This window comes from Squalius cephalus, assembly GCF_949319135.1.
Source record: "Squalius cephalus genome assembly, chromosome: 21".
Lineage (NCBI taxonomy): Eukaryota > Metazoa > Chordata > Actinopteri > Cypriniformes > Leuciscidae > Squalius > Squalius cephalus.
In genome coordinates, this window is record NC_137142.1 from 23,612,557 (window position 1) to 23,639,401 (window position 26,845).

The 26,845-nt window shown below is 36.9% G+C and overlaps 2 protein-coding genes across 3 annotated transcripts; one reads left to right on the forward strand and one right to left on the reverse strand.

Annotated features, from left to right (window-relative positions):
* Nucleotides 1–1,636: 1,636 nt before the first annotated feature.
* pik3ap1 (phosphoinositide-3-kinase adaptor protein 1) lies at nucleotides 1,637–14,676 on the reverse strand. Of its 2 annotated transcripts, none has more exons than XM_079854728.1 (17): nucleotides 14,484–14,676; nucleotides 12,629–13,048; nucleotides 11,761–11,996; nucleotides 10,826–10,970; nucleotides 10,512–10,654; nucleotides 9,693–9,822; nucleotides 9,334–9,530; nucleotides 8,849–9,008; nucleotides 8,543–8,608; nucleotides 7,857–8,132; nucleotides 7,626–7,688; nucleotides 7,308–7,510; nucleotides 7,150–7,210; nucleotides 6,622–6,789; nucleotides 6,298–6,368; nucleotides 5,444–5,544; nucleotides 1,637–4,304 (listed from the first exon to the last, which is right to left on the reverse strand). In XM_079854728.1, exons 2-17 carry the CDS (start codon nucleotides 13,026–13,028, stop codon nucleotides 4,193–4,195), a joined length of 2,532 nt encoding a protein of 843 aa, XP_079710854.1. In that variant the 5' UTR covers nucleotides 13,029–13,048; nucleotides 14,484–14,676; the 3' UTR covers nucleotides 1,637–4,192. The 2 variants fall into 2 exon arrangements, with proteins under 2 accessions (XP_079710854.1, XP_079710853.1); XM_079854727.1 differs by having other exon boundaries at nucleotides 2,174–4,304; nucleotides 6,298–6,383.
* Nucleotides 14,677–19,141: 4,465 nt separating this feature from the next.
* Nucleotides 19,142–26,790, forward strand: kifbp (kinesin family binding protein). Its single transcript, XM_079854738.1, has 7 exons — nucleotides 19,142–19,622; nucleotides 19,763–19,861; nucleotides 22,605–22,684; nucleotides 22,775–22,958; nucleotides 23,162–23,255; nucleotides 25,377–25,489; nucleotides 25,586–26,790. The coding sequence occupies exons 1-7, from the start codon at nucleotides 19,176–19,178 to the stop codon at nucleotides 26,462–26,464; spliced, it is 1,896 nt and encodes a 631-aa protein (XP_079710864.1). The 5' UTR covers nucleotides 19,142–19,175; the 3' UTR covers nucleotides 26,465–26,790.
* The last annotated feature ends 55 nt before the right edge of the window (nucleotides 26,791–26,845 follow it).

Below are 26,845 nucleotides of genomic sequence, written 5' to 3' on the forward strand. Positions count from 1 at the left end.
TTAATTATAACCATATTCCAAATAAATAAGATTCATATGATTTTGTGAGAAACAGGGTATTAAATAGTAATAAATGACTGGAATTTTCAGCATATTATCAAAGCAAAAAAATAAATAAAACGCGTTTCATGTGCATTAGGTAGGCTAAATACTAGAATCTTTGGGTAGACAGCAAATTGATTCGATTCACGATTCACATGTTTTCGATTTGATTCAAGACGAGCGATTTTTGCTAATTCGATTCGCAATAAAATTCAATGCGATTCGAATAACGATGTGATTCTGCATTTTTTTAAGTGCATTCATAGGATTAATTAAATGCTTCCCCTAATGTATTCGTCTGGGTGCGAATTACACTGCGACTTTCAGGGTCAGAGATATTGTGAAGGACCTATAGTTATTAGTGTTCCATGTGTATTAAACATATGCTTCCATGGATAGACTACCCTAGAATATCATGCACTTTCCCAGTAAGAAAAGCCCTCTTTGTTCTCTTTATACCGCTTTATACAGAACATTTTATAAACACTGAGTGTCTACAAACGAACAAGCTTCATGCGCATGATTAACAGATAAAGAAAAACGCGGTAAAGAGAGCCGCACATTGTTGAAGGCGCGAAAAACGCCGCACAACGTCTCCAATTAATAATATAATGTTTATATATTTTAAATATTTGAATCGCTATCCATTTGACTCTTAAGATTTTTAATCTATTATTGACTGAAATTTGTAATCGCTGCATCGAGAAAACGAGTGAATCGTTTCACCACTACTAAATACTTTCTTCTTAGCAGGTATAATGTGCACTGTCTGCAGGTAATATGAACTTACTAAAAACATCCGCTAGAGGCCAATGTTTACACGTAGAACTTTGCATATTGAGCTACAGCAGGGGTTCTCAACTCCACTTTGCTGCAGTTTCCTGAGTTTAGCTCCAACCCTGATAACTGTCCTCCCTTTAACTTTGGGCCTTTCCAATTACCAACACTTTACGGTCTTGGCCACTTAAAAGCGCGTGCACGCGGCAGGAAGTAAGTGCGCAAGAGACTCCCATGTCAAAAAAAAAAAAGAAAAGCCAAAGCGCAGTGCCCTGAATGCACACTAAAAGCATCGGAGGGGGAGTGTATCCCATCATGCATTAGGGAAATCGCGAGATAGCGAGGAAAACTTTCAACTGGAAGTTAAATTAATTAGATTTTATATGTAATTTGGTAGTAAAACAAATTGTTAAAGTGTCATTTTATTGGTGCAAAGATGAGTAGGCTGTGTATTTTGTACAACATTTGAAAGAAGAAAAAACCCTCCGTAAACACCATAGACTGTAAAAAAAAAAAAAAAAAAGAGAAAAAAATAGACTAAACACTTTTTTTTTTGCAACACTAAACTTTTGCATGTCCCATCGGGTAATTAAAAGTTCTACACACACTTGCAGTCTTCACGCCTTCTTGAACACTTGGGCCAAATACAGGAAATAGCCAACTGTGATGCAAGTAAACAAGTGGTCAAGTGCAAAGACCGCAAGCGCAGGTATTTGGTATTTGGAAAGGCCCACATTTCATGTGTGTTTGACTAGGGTTGGAGTTAAACTATGCAGAAAAGTGGAACTTGACGGCCAGAATTGAGAACCTCTGATCTACAGTATTATCAACATTTATTTATTTGTTTGTTTTATCAATTTATAAAAAGTTTAAGTTTATCCATTCTCCACTCCAGACAAAAAAAAAGTAAAATTTTTTGACCTCGTAACAATCATAACTGTTTATGTTTCAGTTACCAGTGAAAATACATTTTTGAGTGGCATATGCAGGAGTTCTCCAATCATATAATCATCTTCAAAACCACATATAGGTGTTTTTACATTATGTTGTAATTACCGTAATTATGAGTTCCCAACTTTCACATCCTCGTAGAACTCGTAATTACAACTTGTAAACTGAATCTTTGGAGAGCTCCAACTTGTACCATGTGACCGCTGCAGATTCATACTGCTGTTGAAGTTTTCATAGAAAGCAAATGCAAGCATAAGTTGCATATGAAAGCACTCGCTCATCTGCTTTCACTTTTGAGTGCAAAATCCAGTCAAAAGTCCCCAGACCTACATTTATTCTTATTCGATACCCCTTTACACTCAGTTGTATGACACAATACGGAAGAAAAGATATCTCACTACTTCAGTTTCATTGGGACTTTAATCAGTTGTCGTCATGGTTGACAAAACAAACACACACATACACACACACACACACACACACACACACACACACACACATCTGCCCTTGTCACACTGTGCTTTCACACTTAAATACACCGTTTCCATATATCGTAGCCAGCAGTGAAAAGTGAATAAATATTTTTAAAATCCAGACAAATATGCTACTTTAAATCTTATGTGCATTGATCACAGCCAACACAAGCTACACTTAATTGCAGTTTTAAACAGAAAAAAAGTTCTAATTAAAAAAGTAGGCACGTTCTTGAGCTTGCTATTTGCTATAATTAAAGGAGACATATCATGCTTTTAAATTGTTCCTTTTTACATATAAATCATACATTTGTAGTCTATATAAAGCGGAACTGCAATGCTTGGGTCTGAATTCCTCTTTATTATAGCTCCACAGGCCCCTTTTCTACCCCTTTTCTGATGTGCGTCTGAGAGCAACTCGTTTTGGTGCGGTCTCTTTAAATACAATTGAGACACTTCATACCCCACCCCCTCTCCAGGATGCAGAGGTGACACTCGGTTCAACTCCACCCCGTTCGGCCATTTTTGTAGTTTGATAGCAGAGATATGATTAGCGGCACAGAAACTTTTTATTCACACGTTATTAACAAAAATAATGTCAACAACTGAAGACTTGTCCAGCCAGCCTTATATGTTCGAGCCAGAGTCGGAGCCGGAGCGAGATGAAAATGAAGACGACGAACCTGCAGAACAACGTCTTCATATGGATGTATCGCAATGGTGTGTTACTGTATTTACACATGAAACTTTGGTCTTCCAACCTTTTACCACCGTGTCGATTTATTTTGATTAATATGTGCGAGGGAGAGAGAGCAAGACAGCGTCTAGTTTGGAGACGGTGTCTTGTTTACACATTCGCCTGGCTCCGAAGAGAAAGAGTGCGTGCGCGCGACCGGGTCTCTCTCTCTGCTCGTTCTTTCAGTTAAACATGCGCCCTGTCACAAGCGTGGCAGTTCATCTAAATTACACGGTGTAATGAAGCGTGTGGGTTACTACATCCAACAACCGAACATTTTAACTTACCCTCTCGTAACTTCTGCATCTTTTAGCTTGGACTACAAAATTGCAGCGAGAAATAAAAATGGCGGATTGCTCGAAGTGTTGGGCTGGAAGTCAATGTCCTTATTTGGCAGTTCCGCTGCAAATACTGTGACGTAATAGTTCACAAAACGTCATAGAGAACAGAAAAATCTGAACAGGTTGAAAAATAAGGCCAAAACAGAATATAAAGATATCAACGAAGCACCTGAAGAGAATAATTTCAACTTTTCTGTACTTCTAAACACTCCAAATATACAACTAAATGCATTTAAGGGCTAAAAAAGTGGATTTAGCATGATATGTCCCCTTTAACATGGAAAAAAGTGGATTTAGCATGATATGTCCCCTTTAACGGCACTCAGAGTGTACAAACCAAATAGCTAAATTGCAAACAAGTGACCATATGAAAAGACCCTTACATATCTTCAGTGGTAAATTTATCATTTAAAACCTATAAATTAAGGTGAGTGTTTGCATTGCAAGTTGAGTCTAGATCAATTCAAATCACTGATCCACTGGCTGTAACAGAGACCTAAAAAAAATACTGTATTCACAGGAAGCATATAAAAGGTAAGATAGCTTCAAGACTTCTGAATCTGATGTTTGCATATTATCCTGTGTGCTAACTGGATAGTTTTTGAGCATATATATATTTTTGCTGCATATGCTGCACAATTCTGTGCAGATTTGGCAGTTGGTAAAAATAATATAGATGGCAAACCAGCTTCCTTAAGAGACGCCTTCATACGAACCTCTGTAAGATCACAGTACAGCCAAGCACATGTCTTCTGTTTCAGACACAGCCAGTATCTTTTCCTCCATCTTGAAGAGACTTACAAATCTCAAAGGCTCAACAAGAAAAGTGCACAGTCAAAAAGAACGAAAGCCAGCCATGTTGAAGCAGGCCATCACCATGTTCGTCTTGGTATAGGTGGAGCTGGCATAGACCTCTGTGCAGGCTTCTGAGGAACCGGACGGGATGGACTCGATACGTATCGCTCGTTTTGTACCTCTGGAACCCTAAGACACAGCGGGTTAAATTTAAAATTTATTCATGTGATGGCAAAGCTGAATTGTAATAAACAATTACAGAATGCATCTTTTTTTGTTTTTCACTTTTTAAGAAATTTTAAATAAAAAAGTTTGCTAGCATTCAAAATGTAACTGCCAGAAATAACGTAACGTTCGAAAACTGAATTGTGATTGGTTTGGTCTTCCTTGCATACTGTTGTATACTGTATATTTCACCATTTATAGCCACCTCTAACGCCACAATGACTATGTTAAGCAGAAATTACATTAAAATTAAGAAATTGCACTAAACTAAAGCGTAAATGTTTTTGTATGATTCTTTGCTGATTTGCAAACACTGGTATTTTGTTCCAGAGAAATGCAAATCTTGTTCTTGAGTTGGGTTGGATGTGCACACCTCTCAAATAGTGCCCATAAGGTGAGAATTGGATGAGGATATGTGGAGCCCACATCAGAGGGCAGATGTTCTTCACGCCTTACTAAAGCGTTGGTGTTTGTGTATATCAGCTGGTAAAGAAGTAGTGCATTCTGAACCCACACTCCAGATTTAAAGGTTGATACATACTTCTACATTCGATAAAGTTACTGATGGAAAGTTAAGCTTCACAAACTTCGGCATTGTGGTTAAGAGTGTTTTGCGATTGATGCTGTGGTTTGTCACATGGGGAGGCGTAGAGTTTCATACATGAACCACGTTTGCCTCATCTACATACCTTTATCCAGTCATCTGGTACATTCTTGCAGTGAACTTTTCAAAAATAAAACTAGCTGAAGCCACAAACCTAATATGTACATGTTTTCTCTGTACACCTTCTATTCTAGCTGTGTAAAATAACTGTGTTAAATGTATTTTTTATTTAGAGTTAGAAATGTACTTCGCAATAGAGCTAAACAGAAACCATGCCCATCTTTATGGTTTCACTTTATTTTGATGGTCTCTGGTCTACTTCCTCTCATTAGAGTCTTAGTAGAGTATTAGTAGACTGGTAGGGTTAGAATAAGTTGACATGTAGTTGCAAAGTTACTTCTAGTCAACAGAATGTTCAAAAGGGACCATCAAAATGAAGTGTTACCGTCTTTATTGATTTCAATGCAGTTGGTTTTACCAATGCATTTTAAACACGTACCTCTCCGTTACACGTGGCGGGACCCGGGGTGGAGGGAGTACTGGTGGAGTGTTCACTGTAGGCCGGATAGGCCGTGGAGGAAGCGGAATGTCTGGAGGCTCCTGAACCATTAAACAATTTTTTACATGGTTTTATTATTTGCCTTTAAATAAAATTATCTGATGCAAAATCTCTACTATGACACATACTCTACTAGTCTCTACTATGACACAATCTAAACACTTTTTCAATTTTAAACCAGTTAATTTTAACGTTACAACCAAACATTAAAATTCAAATGTTTGAGGTTTTTGTTTTTGAATGTTTTTGAAAGAAGTCTCTTATGCTCATCAAGTCTGCATTTATTGGATCAAAAATACAATTAAATAGTTAGTAAAATCAATACAGTTTAAAATAGTTTTCTATTTTAATATATTTAAAAATTGTATTTATTTCAGAAGCCATTACTCCAGTCTTCAGTGTCACATGATCCTTCAGAATTCATTCTAATATTCTGATTTTGGTGCTCAAGAAACATTTCTTATTATAATCAATGTTGAAAACATGTGCTGCTTAATATTTTTGTAGAAACCGTGTCACTTCTTTTGAGGGTTCTTTGATGAATAGAAATAAACAGTGTTTATTCGAAAAATTAATATTTTGTAACATTACAAATGTCGTTACTGCCACTTTTGATCAATTTAATTAATCCTTGCAGATAAAAGTATTAATTTCTTTAAAACAAGAATCTTAATAATCCCAAATTTGTATACATTATAGGACTCTGATTCAGAACAAGTGTTGTTAATGACAGGATGGAGCCGATAATGATCATTATAACCCAAATTAAAAAATGATTAAAGGAAAAAACTAACCTCACATTCACCGTCCATCCCACTGCTGTTGCTAATGGTGCTCTGAATACTCAATCTGTGACTGCTGCTACCTGCACAAGTCAAACCTTTACAATTTCATTGTTTAAACGCAACCATACTTGTAAACATAGTTCAGTGACTTCATCAGTTCAAGTGTACATTTGTGTGGGATCACCCCAAAAAGACTTAAGTTTTAAGAAGACCTCATATGCTAACATTCCCCAAAACATCCTATGGAAGTTCCATAGTAAACTGAATGTCTGAGATCACACTCCAAGGCATGTTATTGCATGATATTAAAGAAGTAATTTTTTTTTAACATACTAGAAGTGCTGGAGGTGCTTCCTGTCTGCCAGCTTCCTCTCTGCAGCGGTCTACTAACAGGAGGGGGTTGGGCAATCGAATGAGGTGTGGGTTCGTACACGGAGCAATTCACGTTCATTTGAGAACCCCACTGAACGTTTGTTTGCATCGGTGCTGTAATCATAAGCTCTAATGAAAAAACAAACAAAAAAAAAAACGTTTAGCTACATGCTAAATTCTTGCTAAATGTCACAAGATGTAACATTCATTTTTAAATGGCCCCACCATAAATGTATTATTTTTGTATGTGCCTGAAACAAAATTATATTATTTTTTAAATATATTTGTTTGTATATTTGTAAGTTAAAAAACACAAAAGTAACTTTCTTTTGCATTATTATATGCAATAATAGGTGGAAACTATACAGTTAAGTAACTTCATGACGGTTATAAATGGTATGTGATGGGACCTGAAACTTTTACACTTTCCACAGACCATTGGTCTGTACACTTTAATAGCACGGCATGTTAACCATATTGTGGTATTACCAGTTGCCCCTTTGCCTTTACAGCGTCGTGTGATGCTGTCTCTTAATCTTTGCAAGTTTTCCTAGAAGTAAATGGAGAGATGGTTACAGAAACCTCAGAGACACTCATTTCATTTGTTAACGTTCTGTTTTGCGAAGTATCATGGAGTTACTTGTTACCTGCTGAAAGCGGAGAGAGCGGCATCTTTTATCTTGATCAACCTGCCAAGCCTTGAACTCCTGCACTGCCTCTTCCACAGTCAGCTCTCCCACCTTCACCCTCTCCTGCAGAGAGATGAGCTGCCTCTGCCCAGGGGTCTTCATGCCTGCAAAGGGGTCATGGTGACTGCTCATGTCTCTGTCTCTCACCAGCCGTACAGGTGCTGTAAGAATAGATCATTCCAGCAAGGAAATACTTTCAATTTAATGCATTCATTATCTGTTCATATACACCAAAGGTTCGCAATTAGGCTCAAGAAAGACACTGTCACTAGGTACCTAGAGAGGAATCCATTTCTGCCTTTTGGCTGAGTGAGTATAAAGGTTCCTTGAGGCAAAACACTGCAAAACAGGTCAAATTAAACTGACTGTTAAGATTTGCAATTAAGGCATGAAAATTGTGTCATCATTTATTGATCCTCATGCCCACATCTAAACCCGTATGCATTTGTTTCTTCAGCTGAACACAAAAGAAGATATTTTGAAGAATGTTCATAACCGTAATGAAACCTTTGGAAATGTAGGTTGTGTTCTCTTCAGGCTCTGGCAGGTTGGCTGGCCGGGGAATCGGTGCAGGTGGGCGATTCATCACTTCAGGGTTGGAATGTGCCTCCACCGTGTCATAAATCTGATCAGGGCAGCACGGGTTATACGGGTCCTCCTCTTCTACATCACCATAGATATCCGCATGAATGCCCATGTCATGATAATCCTCATCATCCATTTCAGGGAATCCACCATTGGTTGAATTATGTTGCAAGGATTGTAAATGCTTGTCAGGTTGTGCTAAACGAAAACCAAGGATTCATATTATTTGACAACTGCAAAATATACAACGCTTGTATACTAGCTTACATTTTTGTAAACGTCATATATTAGCAAGCTGCTCTGTTTTCACAGTGTGCAAACATGCTACATCCTGTAGCAGAGATCGCAGGTTCAAATACACATACTAGCAGAGTAAGATAAGATGGCATAGCTAATTTATCTATCTATTTTGCATTACAAATTTTACAGAAATGTTGCACACTTAATAAAAGGCTTAATAAAGACAGCTTTGGCATAAATGCATAAAGACAGATAGCTGAAGGGTGTTGTTATCACATGGGGAAAAGTGACAAAAAGTCACAGTCACACAAATAACTGTTATTTTCTTTCATTCTTTCATATTTTACTTTCATTTCTCATCAATGTACCTTCAAAAAACTTTCTCAGCATTGTCTCCGTGTTGGAGTCCTCCAAAGCACCTTCCAAATCATCATCTGTAGAAACAGAGATTTTGTATACATATTTTATATCTTCAACATCTGGAAATAGGCCAGTAAAACAAGTCTTTAAATGCTTACAATTGTAACTTCATTCTCATATATTTATAGGATAGCCCTAGTAAAAAATATACCTCTAAAAAACAATAGAAATGCTTCAACTTTATTCAGTAATAACGACCGTTTTGTGTAAGAAAAAATACACTAGAGTTTTGAAAGAAAATGCCATGTACAAACCCATCTCAGGATTCAGTTTCATCATAGACTCGTAAATATCCTCATTATCGAAATTTGTGATGAAATTTTGGGAAGCTGTCAACATATCCTCATAAATATCCTCATTGTCTGGGTTGCTCTGAGATTCCTCCATGTGGGTCTTCACTATATCTACTGTCTCCTGTTTGGTTTTAAGAAAGAAAGAAAGTTTACATAAATAATCAGCATCATCACTGCTATTTGGAAATGAAGGCAATACTGCTGTACAAATGTATGCTGATCATTAACATAGCCTAAATAACATAATTACATCATTGCATTTCCATTACCAATGTTCTGTGCAATGATATTGCCCATATCACTTTTACAGTGCAATGATATTTAGTTATACGTGCATTAATAAATCCGTGTGCCCACAGCATTTCAGGAAATGATGGCTGGCTCTGTTTACTACACTTCGTAGCCAGTTACAAAAGTCATCAAGAATATTTACGCAATGAACTCACAACATATTCATCCATGAAGTGTCTTAAATCAGAGAAGCCATTCTTCTCGGCCAGTTTGTTAGGGTAATCCCCATCTTTGTTCATCACACTGTAGGCCTGCAAGGCTCCGGGGCACCGCATTAACAAGGACGTTAATTTTTTTAAGCCATATTTGGCCGAGAAGTGAAGCAGTGTTGGGAGTTCCACATTACGGTTATCTGAAAACAAAGAGATCTCTTCTTATTATTGTTCAATTGAATGTTAATGTTTCCTGTCTTTGAAAAACACCACACCACTTGGTGTTAAGTAATCTACCACCATAAAAGATATTAATCATAAGCTAGACTTTTTATAAACTATATATATATGAGACCACGTACTTGCTTCTGTGTTATCTGCAATCTGACTAATTCCAAATACTTGTAGTCCATTTATAGGCATATGTTCTTCCAGAGAGTCTGCGAGCAAATGATCCAGTGACTCGGGCACTTTTGATGTGATATCAAATGCCTGAAAATTGAATTAAAAAAAAAAATCAGCTCAATATTTGTCTTTAATTGAAAGGTCCTTTTCTGTAACTAAACTTTTAAAAAAGCAAACATTGTAGTCTGCTTGTTTGTAATTTGTGAATGATAATGAAATGTTTCTGTTGATCTGAAAAGTTTACTTCTCCTGTTGCCTCACACAAACTAAAATGTCTATAATAGACTTTTTGTTTCTTATTGTTATCGACTAATCAACAAATTACGTCAAGCATCTTGCATTACGGAGTTCAGGCTTGTGGGCTGCTATTCAGGCATCTGTACGATATCAGGCCACTAGTGGGGCTGAAACACTGTCACAGATATTTGACATTTTTTAAATGACTGCATATTTTAATATATCTTATATTAAATAATATAATAGATTATAATATTAAATAATTATGAGATATTACAGTTTTCACAATACCATAATGTATCCTAAAGGAATTAAAAATATCAAGCTTTTCTCTATAGTTTATCCTTTTTATATATGATCATATATGAGATGTACATTTCTATGAAGCTACTTTGAAATGATACATGTTGTGAAAAGCACTAAAGAAATAAACATGACATGACTTAACTCCGTTATCACGTTTATTCATTTCAGTGTACGTGATCTCTTTTATTGGTATGAAGCTTTTTTCTGTTTTAACCGATTGTTTTTTTCATTACCTGACACATGAACTGCATTGGATCCGTTGCTTTCTCTAGATACCTGCAGATTTCCTCCATTTCTGTGAAATATGTCACTGTTGTTGAATAGACCACAGACTCATTATTATAAAGAGTCAATGAGACTTTCCCAGAAGGCATATCTAGGAGAAAAAAAATAGTTAAGAAAACAACTTTTGACAAAACCTCAAAGACAAAGCTTCTCTTATAATAAATGAGCACATTAACAGGAAACAATATGCAAATTCAGTTGAAAGTGAAAAGGCATAGAGGAACTGACATGAAAAGTTCCTCTTTCTGCGTTTTTGTCTTACCAGGTGACTGTACAGTAACAATACAGTCGTTTACAAGAGTCCCAGGCATTCGCTGCGGTGTCGAGTGCTGAGAGTGAAACTCCACCTCCAGGCTGCCCTCATCCACAAATTTCTTTGCCATAATTATATAAATATTCACACGATTCTTTATGGGAACAAACAAACGGTGAGAAAGTCATGACACCAAGTTAAATACTGTAAATGACATTGAGTAATGCTAGCTGATGATTGGTGTTGATTTCGCAAATGTCAGCAAATGTTTTTGAATGAAATGCTGAAACTATAGTTTTTAACAATGTAAACAGATTTCACAAATTTCAAAAGTAACAATAGTTTACAATGTAGAGTATAGTGAGTCAAAACATAGTTTTAAAATATGAACAACACTGACAGTATATCTGTCAAGCCATAACTACACTAAAATGTTGAAATGTCCACACCATGAGGCATACTATATAAAATGTCTCTTCAGCCATTAAATTAAATTAAATTAGGCATAATTTGATTCATTATGTTCTCACATAATCAAATTGATTGATTTAAAAGTACAAAATTACTGAACGGAGAATTTAAGTGTTTAGTAAAAACACCCAACGGGCAGGATCAAACTTTGTAGGTTTCAAAAGAAGAAAACGTAATTCACTGGAAAATAATACACAATTTAAAAAGAACAGCATCGGCAGCAATTGTTTCAGTCATATCCCTCATGGCTGCTACATCATCCTTATTTCATCATGCCACTGAACTAAAAATGGCTTATTTAATCTAAATCAAGCTTAGATGGGGCTCATACAGAACGGACTTCCTGTCTCTCTTGAAAAACACAAAAAAGTGTGATCTCAAACCATGTGAGCTTCATGCTGACATTAACAACTAAATATTCTTAGAAAAGGTTCACATTTAGGCTCTGCATGCAACGCATGCCATGCACTTACCCCACATGGTATTCTGTCCGGTTGGACGGTGAGGCAGATTTGGTCGTCTTGTGGCTCAGCGACCACATTTGAACAAGTCTGCTCAGTGGGACAAAGATCATTCCCGTTCATCTGCTGATGTTCAGTCTCATCGGGTAAAGTTAAGGTGTCAGGAATTTCAGATATTGTGAACTCATCCATGCGTTCTTCAAGTTCAATTTCATATGTATTCTGGCAATGATGTTCACTAATGGATTCTAAAATGAAAAAATATATATTAAACTTTACTTCAGTTCAACCTCTTTATGTTTAGTAAGATAAATTATGAACCACCATGGATAAAATAAAAAATAAAATAAACCACAGGAAGCTTGTTTCTGCAACGGAATAAAAAATTAATAGTTAATTGCGATTTTTTTTTTATCTAACAATTATGACTTCTACCTCTTGAAATTGTGATTTAGTCCTAATTTTGAGATAAAAAGTCACAAATACATTTTCTATATTTTATTCTGTGGCGGAAACAAGCTTCCATACTGACCACAGAGTAAACGTTCATTTACGCCAACCTCTCTATGTTAAGTAAGATTTTGCATGGTGGACCATCTTAAAATATAAATGTATTAGAAAAAAATTAAGTTATTAAAATATAAATAAATCATATGTAAATACACAAATATAAATCAAATATTTAAAAATTACAGTTGAATACAACACATAATCCTTAAAATTATATTCATGTGCACTTCTTTTGCAGTTATGTTAATGTTCAAATATAAAAATCTTTTTAAGCCATCTTTGTATTGTTGATGTTGTTGTTGTTGTTGTTGTAGGTGAACAAAAGTGGAATTATTAATATGTTCTTATGCTGAATGAGACTTATACTTACCATCATCTATGCACTCAAGGACAGTAGACACATATACTGATGGTTCATCTTCTGAGTTGAGCTTTCTCCAATGTTCCCAGTGTTCAAAATAGTCTGATGACACTTGCCTTTCTGATACACCACACAAAAAAGCAACAACTTTGTGAGGAGGCTGAAGAAGATCCCGGAAAATGTCCTGCAAGTCTGGGTCATGCTGCATGTCCAAGAACGCAGTAGACAGCAAAAGCATGATACACTTGCTGGAGCCAAACAGCTCATCATTTTTCTGGCAAATCTGTTCATTAACATCATACAGAATGACGGAGCCCTCCAGAAAGTTACATGATGTGGCCAAGATTTGCTGTAGATACTCGGCCCATTCGCTGGCCTCACTGGTGTGAACAACTAACACCTCACACATCGTGGAGTATCCAGGTTTTTCTGCAAAAGAATGGATAATAAATGCACATAAATGCTTTTAATTTTAACAAAAGAAAAATTCACAACAATTCTTCATAATTTAAACAATTTGATGGTTAATCAACTACAAATGTGAAAGGAACTCATTTAAAACTGTTTCATTTAATTGAACTATACTTTTTATTATTCAAAAATAATGTTTTTTTTACTCAAAAAATGTGATCCCTACTGTCAAATAAATGAGGCCTACGATTAATTAGATGCAAATAGAAATATAAAACCAGTCCTAATTGAAAGAGAACAAGTTGACAAAAAGATTGAATCCAAGATTGGGTGAAAATATGGTATAATGAGTGATTTATAAGCTATTTTTTATAGGCGGGTCATTTTGACCCGGGAAGACCACAGGTGTTATAGGGTTTTGAACACCACATGAGGGTTAAAACTGTTTCATTTAATTGAACTATGTTTGCACTCAAATCTAAACCAGTGGTGTGTCACCAAAACTGATTAATTTTTTTAAATGCTAAAATATAACAAGTTAGAAGTAAAACAAAGTACAACTGGTTTATTTGCTTATTAATGAATTAATGCAGAACTGAACTCCTGGCATGTTGCAGAGGCTACACTGTTAAGCCAGACACATTTTGTCATAATGATGATTAAGAAATAAGTTGGTTTGGTCAACCAAAAACACATCAACATTGAAATTAGTCATCTTTTGTCTCCTAAAAATGCTCTATAAATAACTCTGACATAGTGTCTGTGTACAAATTAATGTGAAATCTAAAAGACATGATATGAATGCAGAATTTCCCAGTGGAATTCATATAAAAGTAAGAAGGACCATCCACTATGACCCACATCAACACTACTGAGGAAATCAAATGTTCAGCAAATAGCATAACAATGTGAAACTATCGACATATCTGTGTGTCTGTCTTGCTTATAATGTAATCTGAGATCAATTCACTTCCATAGGCTTTCTCAGGAAACTTCTTTAGGTTTTCCACATCATTAGTTACTGTACAGCACTGCTCTGAATCCAGTCGACTTTGCATTGGGTTAGAGCACACACTTCAAATAGAAATATGCAGAAAAGGAAATGTGATTATATAACTTTATATATTTTATATTTTTTTCCCCCACAAAGCTGATTGCTTTAACATTGAATGTTAAAGCACAACTACAGGAAGATTTATTAATCAACTTCCTTATTGCTCTCACCAAAACTATATTATTTTGCATCAAAACTGCTTACATGTCATCTTTAATATTTTCAAACAAGATATTAAGAAACCTTCTGACAACAATCTATTCAAATAACCAATTCAAATTCAAAAAATGTAATTCAAAACTACAATTTGATTTCTTCTTAGTTTGGTCTGTAGGTTATTTGTTCCGGCGTAACATTTTAATGTCAATAAAATGAGCTCTTGATTTAAAAATGACTTACCTTGCTTTTTGTGATTAGACTGCAGGGTTGTAATAAACAGTGCCTTGTTTCAGAACCCGTACAGTGGCTGCACCTTCCCACGGCGGCTTTCCACTTACCCACGTTCTCTGTCTAAGCCTTCTGATCAAAATATGTTTCGTATTTGACTGTGGTACATGACCGATTTGCCTTCAGCCGATGACTTACATCTACTAAAAGAAACAGTCCATTTCCTGATGGTGGGCGGTGGCGTCACTTCCTAAAATACTCTGCAACTGCCTAAACCATCACAGACAGAGTTGCTGTAGGCCGTTGTGACTCTATAAAACAGTAAGAAAATTTCCCAGACAAGTTAAATGCAGAAGTTAAGTAAAACTTTCCTGTATCACCTTTATTTAAAACAGCCAGACCATTCATAAAACTTCCACAGCGTAGTATCTATACAGTTTACATTTTTAAGTTGCCACTTGAGTTTTTCAAGAAAGACATGCATGCAAAATATCATGATTACATCTCAATAATGTTTCATTTTAGCATAATTTTATCTTCTGTCTGAAATTTACACCAGTTTAAACCACCAGTTTTATTTTATTATTTCAGTAACACTTTACAATAAGGTCTCATTTGTTCAAATTAGTTAATGTAGGCTTTTAGCTAATGCGTCTTGGCGCAGAGGCCTTCATCGGGGCTTCTTCAGGCATTTTTAGCCCTGATGAAGGCTTGTGCGCCGACTATCTTCTGACTATTTTGATCTCTCCATTTCACAAGTGTTGCTGATATTGTCCCTATAAATTTAAAGATTAATAAATGCTGTATAAGTACTGTTCAATCTTAGTTCATATTAAACTAATGTTAACAAATGAAACCTTGTTGTAAAGTGTTTCCTTAATTTATGATTCGGAGCCCTAGCTGTTAATGATATTGGAAGTCTCCAATTCTACTGTAACTGGCATTTAATTGTTTGACTATGTATGCAAATACAGAAGCAATGAAAAACCACTCTAAAGTTCCTATTAAAAGCTTGCTAATGTTATTATTCAGCCTATTATTGACTAAAAGGAGGAAATAAAACACTGCAGTTTCTGCAGTGTTCCAGGTACATTTGAGTCAGGTTACAGCCAAATGTTGAAGTGAAACATACATTGTGAGACTGAAGTGGAGATAAATTAAGACACAAGCAGTAACCACACTTTCATGGAATAAAGATTCCCAAGTAGGCAATATAGGCAACATTTCTATAATTTGTCTACAGTCAGGCAACATGAGTTCTGATAGGTCAGTGCCCAGAAACCTTTGCAAGTGTCACTGACCCTATGAGAGGTTTCATCAGGATGTCTTCTCTGCTCTTTTCTATTCTCAGAATTTTGAACTTCTTTAGTTTAGTGACATAAAACAAGAACAGTAGGTGTTAGAAGAAAGTTCCAAGTTCCAAGAAACTTAACTGACAAATATTAGAGGCTTGTTAACATTATAAAGAATATCTATGAATGAAACATATTAATAGTATAACAGACACAAACGCTATTAAAAAGTGTCTAGCTCATCTTGTTGTTCAAACTTATAATATTGCCTGTTAGATTTATAATTTTGGGAAACATAAGTGTCATTTTCATGTTAACTGCTGTTAACACCAACAAGGTAAACTCAGCAATTCAACAAAACCCAACAGCTGCTGCACTTTTTGACCAGCCAAATATTCAAAAAGTGGCAACCACATAGACAGGTATAATTGCCACATGCTAATTTCAATTAGTGCCAAGTTGTAATATACTTTGTATTCTCTTTCAATTTTAGAAAGGGATAGTTCACCTAAAAATGAAAATGCTGTCATCATTTACTCACCCTCATGTTGTTCCAAACCCGTGGGAGTTTATTTCTTCTGTTGAACACAAAATAGATATTTTAAATTTTCACCACAGGGTGACTTTAAAGAATGATGACAGCACCCATAGTATTTTTTTCTTACTATGGAAGGTGCCGTAAACTGTCTGGTCAATTTTGACAGTCCAAAAAAAACATTTAAGCATTAATGTTATTATGCTTTATCCATTTGCAGTTATAGATTTCAATTACAAAACAGTTTTGCCGCATACAAGTCAAAAATCTCCACTTCAGAAGCTCTTACATACACCGAACTTTCCAGGATTATTCCTATCTATATTCTGAAGGTTTTAGAGGGGTTTGTCACCTGATTTATAAAATATTTTATGCCAATACACATGATGATTTTGTTTGACAGCATTACCTGATTTATAGAGTGATAATAAGAGATATCCAATCCCCTTTGTAAAAAAAAAAACTTGAACTCTAAAATGTTAACAAAATGAAATTGATTTTGAACCTGACTTATCCAATGTTCAGATTTCTGTTCTGGAAATGTATGAAAATTAGTGCATATGTAATCAGATAATGCCTCATTTGCATCTTTAAACATAACTTTTCAGACAACTTGTATTACAGGACAATTGTATGTACTGTGATTTTTTTTACTTATTGTGATATCTATTAGTTCATTTTTTTACCCTAAACACTTGTATAGTGTCTTGCATTAAACCTGCCAGCAGGGTTATCACACGGTGTTAATGTATTATTGTATAACAGCTCACACTTTCATTGTGTCGTCTGTTACATGGGGACTACTAATCAATTATTTTAAAGTGCAAAGTATTGAAAATCTAAATGTGTAAATAAAGCTCTGTAAAAACATTACTTGCAGTGTGTCCCATTGGTTTATTTAGAAGTTCTACACACACTTGCGGTCCTCATGCCTAGTTGAACACTTCTCTTGGGCCAAATACAGGAAATGTGTCATATAAATAAATAGGCCAGTGGTCAAGTACAAAGACCACAAGTATGGGTATTGGGACAGGCCCCATGTATAAATAATTCACCTGTCATTTCCGCCAACTCACAGGAAGTAGAAGGCTGCTTGTCTGTGACATACACTGACCTGTAGATAGCGCCAGAGTGTCTGGAAGAGAGAGAGAGCGACAGTGACTGAACTGAACCAAGGCGTGCACATCAAGAGTTGATGATAAGAATAAAATAGAGTGGTGCAGGGATGACGTATTTTTGTAGGATGAAAACTAGAAACGAGGTAACATTTTAACACTTCCGGTTCTATTAAATACATCAGTAATACCCTGTTGTTATTTATTTAAAGCTTTTGCTTGTCTTGTAAAAGGCAGTTGCTAACAAGTGGCTAAATGGGACTACAGAGGTTATCAGAGGCATTAAACGTCATCACACTTTTGCAAACTATTATAACTCAAATTTTCAGGGAAAAGACTGAAAGAGTTGTCGGAAGCTTAGTGATGGTGACGTTGAAGTCATGCGACCGTGGCCTACGTTTAGCGTTTAACTTCTGCCGACTGTATTGAAGCTTCAAAATTCATAAAAGTTGTGTTCATTTGTAAAGATTATCACGATGAACAAAACGTGTAAGAATCGTAAGCTTTTGTTTGTCACATTTATTTATTTATTTATTATTTTTGTCTCTTATTTTCTCCAATAATGCAAAAGCCAATGGAAAAATCCAGTTGGGTTTTTGTCGAGGTGAGATAGAGGTCTCTGCGGAACAAAAGTGGGCGTTTTTAAATTTGTGGGTGTTTTCAAACTGGTGGGTGTATATAAATCATGCAATGAAAATGATGGCCTTCACCCAACCCCACCCCACCCCTAAACCCTACCCACACACCCCACCCCTAAACCCTACCCACACTGTGGCGTGGGCAAATCAGAGAACACAGTCAAAAACGCCCTCTGTTTATGGCCTCACCCACTGATCTGGTAACTCCTATTACTGTCCTGCAGAGACCTATACTTGGTCGAGGGTGACGATAACTTCCGGGTTGGCCTACAAAATACTGCACCACTCCATAGTTAGCAACATAACAACAGAATAAATCTGAAATTTTAAAATAATTAATAAAAAATATCAATAGTTAGTCACCATGAAATCAAAACGCATGATGTATGCGGAATGCAGAGGATAGGCCTAGAGCAAAACAAAACACCAGTCACGAATTGGAAGTCTAAGACGAGAGTTTTTAAAGAGAAATGTCGAAGGATTTCAATATAAAAGAAGAGGAGCTTGAGTTTTTTGCCCAGCCCTATTTGTTTGAAACGTGAGAGGCGTCTAGTCTCCTCTCACCTAAGAGTACACTATTCCTACATCCCACTTCATATGTCGGGTCCGAGTTCACTCTTCCGCCGGAACTCGACTTGCGTACGGCTGTTAGGCTACCATCCGGAAGCCAGTGATTATAGTGTATAAATTTATAAAAATGGCTATTTTTCTTACAAAAACCCATTCAGAAGGACTTTATTAACCCCCTGGAGCTCTATGGATTACTTTTATGATGGATGGATGCGCTTTTTTGGGCTTCAAAATTCATGGTACGCCTACCATTAACTCTCATTACAAAGTTTAAAAGAGCCAGGATGTTTTTTTTAATATAACACTTATTGTGTTTGGCTGAAAGAAGAAAGTAATATATATCTAGGATCGCTTGAGGGTGAGTACATTATCGAATAATTTTCATTTTTGAGTGAACTAACCCTTTAAAAACAAAAAAGTTCATTCATCGTGATTTCATGGTGACTTTAAGACATTCTCTGCTTTAATCTAGACACGACTACTAGAACCAGTTCGTTGTATCGCCTTCATCACTGACCTCTGCTGGTGGACACTTGTCATAGCTCGGGGAAAACATGGCTGACAACCAGAGCGCAGAGTGGACGGCGGTGTGCGAGAAATTTCGCCTGGCCCATGAACTCTCCGAAATAGAGTCGAAAAAAGATCCTGAGAATAACCCTTTCCGATCGAAATACAAAGCTAGAGATCTGTTGAAGGAAATCCACTGTTCTTTGAAAAAAAATCAAATCGAGGAGGAGGGCGAGGTTGACAATGGAGCGGATAGTGAGTCCAGTCAGACGGTGGATGGAGAACCGGGGAATGATTTTGGGAAAGCGTATGCTGGAGACTCTCCAGCCGGTCTGCGAGTAGCGAGGCTCGCGGTGGTGCAGTACCATCTCGGCGTAAACCACATAGAGACTGAGGAGCTCTCAGCTGGAGAGGAGCATCTGATGACCTGCATGAAACTCATTGACAAGTGCACAACAACACGAGAGAATGTCTCGCTGTTTATACAGGCCCGGGTAAATATACACTACGTATCCGAGCATTTCCTTCTAAAAGTTTCATATAGTTGACTAAATGTGCATTGTAACGTTAGCTTACTCTTTGACTTCTGCGCCATGGTGTATTCTGATGCGTATTGTGTTTTTTTTTTTGACAGAATCAGCTCGGCATTTTGTGGGCGGGAAGAGATGAGATTGAAAAGGCTCAAGGATTTCTGGAGATTGCTGAATCAATGTATTTGCTCTACATGAAAGAGGTGTGTGGGTACCGCACGGATTTGGCTGGCACAAACAACTCCCTTTGGGCATCAGATGCTAGTTCCGGGTGACGTCACTGTGACGTGTCCTTTTTGCATGGTCTGATAGTTTGCTTTTTAATAAAAAAAAACACGAGCGTTTTGTCCCAAATGACATGCACTGTGTACTACTCAACCGTGTAGTGTATGAATTTTATAAGATTATTTTTGTCATCTAACATCAGAGTCTGATGGCCCCTCCCCCTCCATAAATGTAAAGAAGGCATTCAACATTAAACATTCTCTCTTTTTTTCCGGTTAATTAATGCATATTTCATTTTTTTAAGTGTACTTGTTTTTTTTTGGGAATTTTCAGTATGAACACAACACAGACTATACTATAAAATGGTATTGAATAGACTATGTGCCACCCTGCTAGGCCTGGGCAACTCTGGCCCTTGAGATCCACTTTCCTGACGAGTTTAGCTCCAACCCTGATCAAACTCCCATGCCTGTAGCTTACTAGTAAATTAATCCTGAAGACCTTTGCTGCGTCCGAAAGCTTAGGGGTCGTTCACATATCGCGTCTTTCGCGCACTCAAGTTTGTTATTTCAAATGTAGGCGCGCGGTAAGCACGCTCTCTGCCCCATCAGTCAATGATTTTGCACTTGTGCACGAAGGTACCTCACAAAACTAATTTAAGACATGCTTCTGAGGCACCATAACGGTTTAATGATCTACAACAAAACAGAGAGAGCTTTGGTGATAACTAAGCAAATATTCAATTACTAATACAATACTAATTTCTCACTAGAAATTATATTAAAGGTCCCATTCCATGGATTATTTTTATTATTTTATCATGTTTCCAGGGGTGCCCTTATAATGTTAGTATGTTTTTTAGATCAAAAATTTTTATAATTTAGAAGTAAAAGGCATATTTCCTAGCCTGATTTCATTCCCTGGTTTGAACACCCTGTTTGAAGGGGCGTGTCTGCTGTGAGACTTCAGTGTAAACGCCCTCTGCTGTGATTGGCTGAAATGCTTGCATATGAAATATCTGGCATTACATGTGGAACTATCTGGAAAACTTTTACTATTACAGCTATTATACGTTTTTACTATTACAGCTATCGGGATTAACGAATCATGAGAAGTTTTTTAAGTATTTAGATCTATTTCAATCACATAGAAAATTGCAGTGATGATGAGCATTGAGCAGATGACAGCCTGTTGATCGCGTGAAAGATCTTATCATTGCAACGCAGTTCCTGCACTCTCACTAATGATTTCACCAATGCAAACATGAGGCATATAAATACAGTAAGAGCTTCGTTGTGCAGTGTAACAGCATCATTGATTTCATAACGAGTTTTGGCAAGTGTCCATATAAACTCGCGCTGTGTGTCACAGCTTGGCCGATTGGAAAGGGATTGTTCTGTGATCGCTTTCTGTATATTAATCACAGTTTAAGTAAGATTATTTTCATCCTACTAAGAGAAACGATGTGAAGTTGATCGCTACTTCCATATTAAATCACTACTTGTACTTACCGCTTGCTGGAATATAGTTGAAATTGCCCCCTTCGTCAGTATGAAACGCTGAGAGAAGTCTGCTTGATATTATTCCAGGTTAGAAAAACAGTCCGTGGTGAAATGGACAGAGCAAACTAACAACTTCGAATTAAACTTTTGCGGTATCCGATTATAGATAAACATCAACCGTCTGTTGACATTTCGCCATCAATACGCCTGTGTTCCTGTGGGCGGAGGTTACGGTTCTAGTGACATCACTAAAGAAGGAAGTAGAGGGGTGTAGTCCAATCCAGCTGTTTTTTGTAGTCAACTTCTGTTAAATAAAATATCTCGCTTGGCATTGAACTTTGAGCGTTATAATTTTACAGATATTATTTATACTCTAACAACAACATTACACACTAACTAAACTTTGAAACATGGAATCGCATGCAACGGGACCTTTAAATGTGGAAAACATTGGTAAAAAAACAAAAACATTTACACCAGGGATGGGCAACTTCAACTGTCCTACAGAGTTTAGCTCCAACACTGATAAAAACTCACTTGCCTGTAACTTTCTAATAACCTTCAAGAGATTAGCTTGTTCGGTTGTGTTTGATTAGGGTTAGAGCTAAACTCAGCAGGACAGTCAGTGGCTCTTCAGGAGTTGCCCATCCCTGATTTACACACAAACTGACCACCAACCACAACTTTCTTAGCTTAATGGTCACAGAATGGAATGCATAGGATTGTGGGATATCAAAGGCAGGGAAGGATACATCAACGCTGCCTTCAAAAATCAGTCAGTGATTTCCTATCTTGGAATGCATCCTACAAAGGCAGCATTTTTAAGCTTTTGGATGCAGCCTTTGATTAACTTGTACAGTTATGTTTAATTAGGGTTGGAGCAGAAAAGTGAAAAGAAGAAAAAAGGTGGATCTCGGTGGACAGAGTTGCTCACCCCTGCATTTATACTATCTTATGTGCAATTTACAGTACTTTTTATTTTATTTTATTTTATTATTATTATTATTATTATATCTAAAAATAAATAGCACCTCAATTTTTGTAAAATAAGGTGTAAAAACACAAATAATGTGTAATAAAGGGCTCCCCATATAGTTTACAGCATTAGCTAAGATTTTATTCTATTCTATTTTAACTCTGTCTCTCTGCAGTCTCTACAAACTACTAATAAAATACGATGATGTTTTGGGCTGACATTTGTTCCCTTTATACATATTAGGATGGTCAGCCACCACTGGATCTTCAAGACTTTTTTGTACCACAGGGAGAAGAATTATCCCAGCAAGAGAAGACAAGAAGGTAATATCCCTCCCCCTAATCTGCTTTATAAAATATTATCGTGGTTCCAGAAATGTTTTAACTCCACTCTATCCCCTTATGCGCCAACAGGTTTGAAATGGCTTATACGCACACACTGTATTACTTGGCTCAAGTGTACAAGAATCTGCAGCAGTATGAAAGAGCTGGACAGTACTGTCACAGTACACTACAGAGGCAGCTGGAGTACAAGCAGTTTGTGCCGCTCGAGTGGGCCATTAATGCAGCCACACTGTCACAGTACTATATCACCAAGGTAAAGTAATTAGCAAGTACAAGATACAGTGTGTAGTCCATGAAGTTTATGATCAAGCTCAGTGGATTTTTTTCATTGTGTGTTAAGCTTTCAACCATAAGTTATTTTTCAGTACTTTTTTGGGCGTATTATCTTGACTGCGGTCAAGGCCCGAGGAATTCACTGTATGTATGTGGTATGTCTCTCTTGTCTCTGTATCACAGACACGGTACATGGAGGCTCGTCACTGTTTGGCTGCGGCTAGTGTCATTGCTTCCCTTGCTGGAGAAATCCCCTCAGAGGCAGCTGCCAAAGAAAGTGGGTTTTTTTGGTGTTTGACTGTTCAGTCCTTGTATATTGTGTATTTCCCTGCATTTCCATTTAGGGATGCACTAAAATTTCGGCAGCCGAAAAGTATCGTCCGAAAATAGCATTTTCGGGTTTTGGCCGAAAGAGTCAAACAGCTGAAAATATATGCTGCCCCGTCCCTCAGTGTTCAGCGCTCAGGTTTCACTCTCGCTCTAACCGTTATCACTGCTCATGTACCGCTCATCGGAAAAACAAAGTCCCAAATAACGCTCCGACAAGAAATTTCTATGTATTAGTATAATTGTTTCTGTTTGCAATAGCCCTGCTTTGCTATTATTACGCTACCCTCTCGTTCACTGATCTCGTTCACATGCTCTGATAAATGTCTTTGTAGGATTATTCATCATTTTGGATAATTGGTTAAAAAATAAATCTGTTAAATCTGATTCTGTTGCATAGAACTAAAGAAAGAATAACACATTGATATTTAATATTTATATATATCCTGTCCAATTTTAGTGTGTTGCTTTTTTTTTTATTGGCTTTTAAAAAAAAAATCATTCAGTATCATTAAAATTATTGAATTTCACTAAAAAGTCTAATATTAATACACGTTTACAAAAAAGCTCATTTAAAATAATAAATAAATAATTTTTAAAAAGCGTTTTCAGCCAAGTGCATCTTGAATGTTTTTGGCTTCGGCCCAGAATTTTCATTTCGGTGCATCCCTATTTCCATTTGCTTTACTGAATGCTAATTGGTGGTTGATTATTGAAAACAAAACTCCCTTATTTTAGGCAGTTCACAGAAGGCCTTAGTGTCACTCATAATATAACTGAAACAATGGTATTTAAGACAATCTGTCTGTTATTGTAACATTCATGCTTGTCAGTCGTTATACATTGCATGAGATCCGGAGGTTGTACAAACCTACACACTGATATTTAGCAAGAGAGTCTTTGACCAACTACACATAAACTCTAACTTAGAGATACCACGTAATTTTGTCCAGAGACAATATATTTTATATATACTAAACTTTTTTGAAAGTGTTAAATGCTGCATTTGAAGCATGAGACTAATGGTGTTCACAAACACTGAGCCAATTAATAATGTAATCTACCATTCAATAGTTTGGGGTCAGTATTTTTATTTTTTTTAAATAAATTAATATTTTTTTTCAGTAAAGATGCATTAATCATGTGACAGTGATGGCATTTGTAATGTTACAAAATATTTCTATTTCATGATATCCTTCAGGCGATCCTGAAAAAAAGTTTCACGGTTTCCTCCAAATATAAAGCTGCACTACTGTTTTCAACATTGATAGTAATAAGAAATGTTTCTTGAGCAGAAAATCAGCATATTAAAATGATTTCTGAAGGCTCATGTGGCTGATGCTGAAAATTCAGCTTTGCCATCACAGGAATAAATTACATTTTAAAATATATTTAATATATATCATAATAATATAATATATAAGTTCTTTTAAATTGTAATAGTATTTCATAATACTACTGTTTTTACTGTTTGTTTTTTTTATCAAATAAAATACCAACTAGGTGAGCTCAAGAAACGATCCCAAATAAAGTATTTTCCTGCTATACTTTTTTTCTTACAACGCTTTAGTTCTGTCATGAGTTTTTGGTATGGTAATGGTTATGACAATGTTGATATGTTTGGTCTTGGCGGAATAGATCTGCTATGCTGCTTGTAGGTTATTTCTACTACAGAGCAAGCTTGCTACTGCCAATACATGCATGACACACTGCTGTGAGCAAGTGAGACATGCTGCTGCTGTACAATATAGCGTACATGAATAACCCGTAGCAAACCTACACAGGTGGAGCTGGGGAAGGTGGAGGGTTTCTGAAAGCACGCTGCACTGCTAAGGCAATGCTACCCAAGTATTTGAAGGTTGAGCAGCGAGCTCATTGGCTACCGATAGGAACCAATCAGCTGTGCCCTATAGAGAATGAAGTGATTGCAAGCAGATTGAGTTAAGGACCTATTAGCCTGCGCCACCAGAGTTTCATGACAGAACTTTGTATTTTATTTCAAATGTTTACACGTAGCTCTGTATTTAAGTATATGATAATTTACAATAAATTATTATTAATCTTCCCAAAGGTGAGGCTGAATTTGAAAAACGTGAAGAGCTGCTGCAGAAGCGAGCCGAAATTGCTAGATGCTGGATCAAATATTGCCTTAATCTGCTGCAAGATGCGAAAAAACTTCTTGAGGTAGCCATCCTTTTTCTTTTTACATTTCAAGAGCCTATGTACACAAATTGACAGTTATTATTTTGACTTATCTGAGCAATTTCCATTGCTGCACAGGATAACGTCGGCGAACTAGACTCAGATCGGCAGGAAGAACTGAAAAGAGCACGTCGGAATGAAGAGGAAGAGAAAGAGAAGGGAAGAAAGAGTGCCATCCTTTTTGGTTCAAGCGATACTTTCGACTCTATTTGCAGCCTGGAAGAGAAAGTAAGCAGCATGCTTCCGCTGGACTTTGAAGAAGCACGTGGCATCTTCCTGGTGGGTCAAGGCTACGTAGCTCAAGCCAAAGAGTATTTCGAAATGGATGGTCACGTGACAGATCACATTGAGATCTTGCAGGACCATAGCGCTCTCTTCAAGGTCCTGGCCTTCTTTGAAGAGGACCTGGAACGGCGCTGCAAGATGCACAAACGTCGCGTCGACATGCTGGAACCAGTCTGCAAGGATTTGAATGCTCAGTACTATTTGTTAATCTGCCGGCAGCTGCAGTTTGAACTTGCAGAAACCTATTATGAGATGATGGACCTGAAGCTAGCTGTAGCCGACAAGCAGGATCAGCCAGACGTGCACACCATAAAGAAGTTTAACCTCTTGTGTTCCTCCTCTACTAAGTATTATCAGATGTTCCTCGACTCCATCCGCTCACCAGAGGGCAAGTTTCCTGAAAAGCTCGAGGATGACCTGCTGAGGCCGGCGTTGGTGGCCAAATTCCGTGTCGCCAGATTGCAGTCCAAGCTTATTTCCAGTAACCCGGCTTCTCAACTGGAGAATCTCAGCCTCTCGCTGGAGTCGTACAAGTTCGTAGTGCAATACTGCGAGGAGAATCCGGAAGCCAAGAATGTAGTTGAAACCGAGCTAGAGCTGAGTGTGGAGATGGTCAACCTGCTTCCTCTGAAGATCAACAGAATCAAATCCACAATGGCCTCCGCCAACTAACACGCTGTTGAAAACGCGGTATTGTGGTACCTCGCATTAACAACTGACTACTACACACTACTCCTTGTTCCATAACACACATAAATGTATCTAATGAGCCTTCACAGGACCACCTTGTAAGAAACTCGTTCAGCCTTTGAAAACGTTGATGTGAACTGATGTAACTGCATGATTTACAGTCATTAATTTATTTGCAAAGTACTATGCACAATTTTGTTTCATGCTGTGCAATTTTTTTTATTTTAAATATTGTGATTGGTATGTTTAGCAAGCCCAATATGAAAGATAACACTGTACTAATATTAAAGCATTTTATGCCAATAAACAAGCCAAAAAAAGTTCTTAGTTTGTCTTATTCTGTCGAAATCACAGTATATTTAT

Excerpts from the sequence above, each read along its gene's own strand:
- pik3ap1 (XM_079854727.1), bottom strand. The coding sequence starts at position 13,028 with ATGTGTGAGGTGTTAGTTGTTCACACCAGTGAGGCCAGCGAATGGGCC. Across the intron at positions 9,009-9,333 it reads ACTTCATGGATGAATATGTT|GAGACAGTAGATATAGTGAA; the intron begins GTGAGTTCATTG and ends AAAACCAAACAG. Across the intron at positions 6,790-7,149 it reads TAAAGGCAAAGGGGCAACTG|AGCTTATGATTACAGCACCG; the intron begins GTAATACCACAA and ends TTTTTTCATTAG.
- kifbp (XM_079854738.1), top strand. The coding sequence starts at position 19,176 with ATGGCTGACAACCAGAGCGCAGAGTGGACGGCGGTGTGCGAGAAATTT. Across the intron at positions 22,685-22,774 it reads CAGCAAGAGAAGACAAGAAG|GTTTGAAATGGCTTATACGC; the intron begins GTAATATCCCTC and ends ATGCGCCAACAG. Across the intron at positions 25,490-25,585 it reads ATGCGAAAAAACTTCTTGAG|GATAACGTCGGCGAACTAGA; the intron begins GTAGCCATCCTT and ends ATTGCTGCACAG.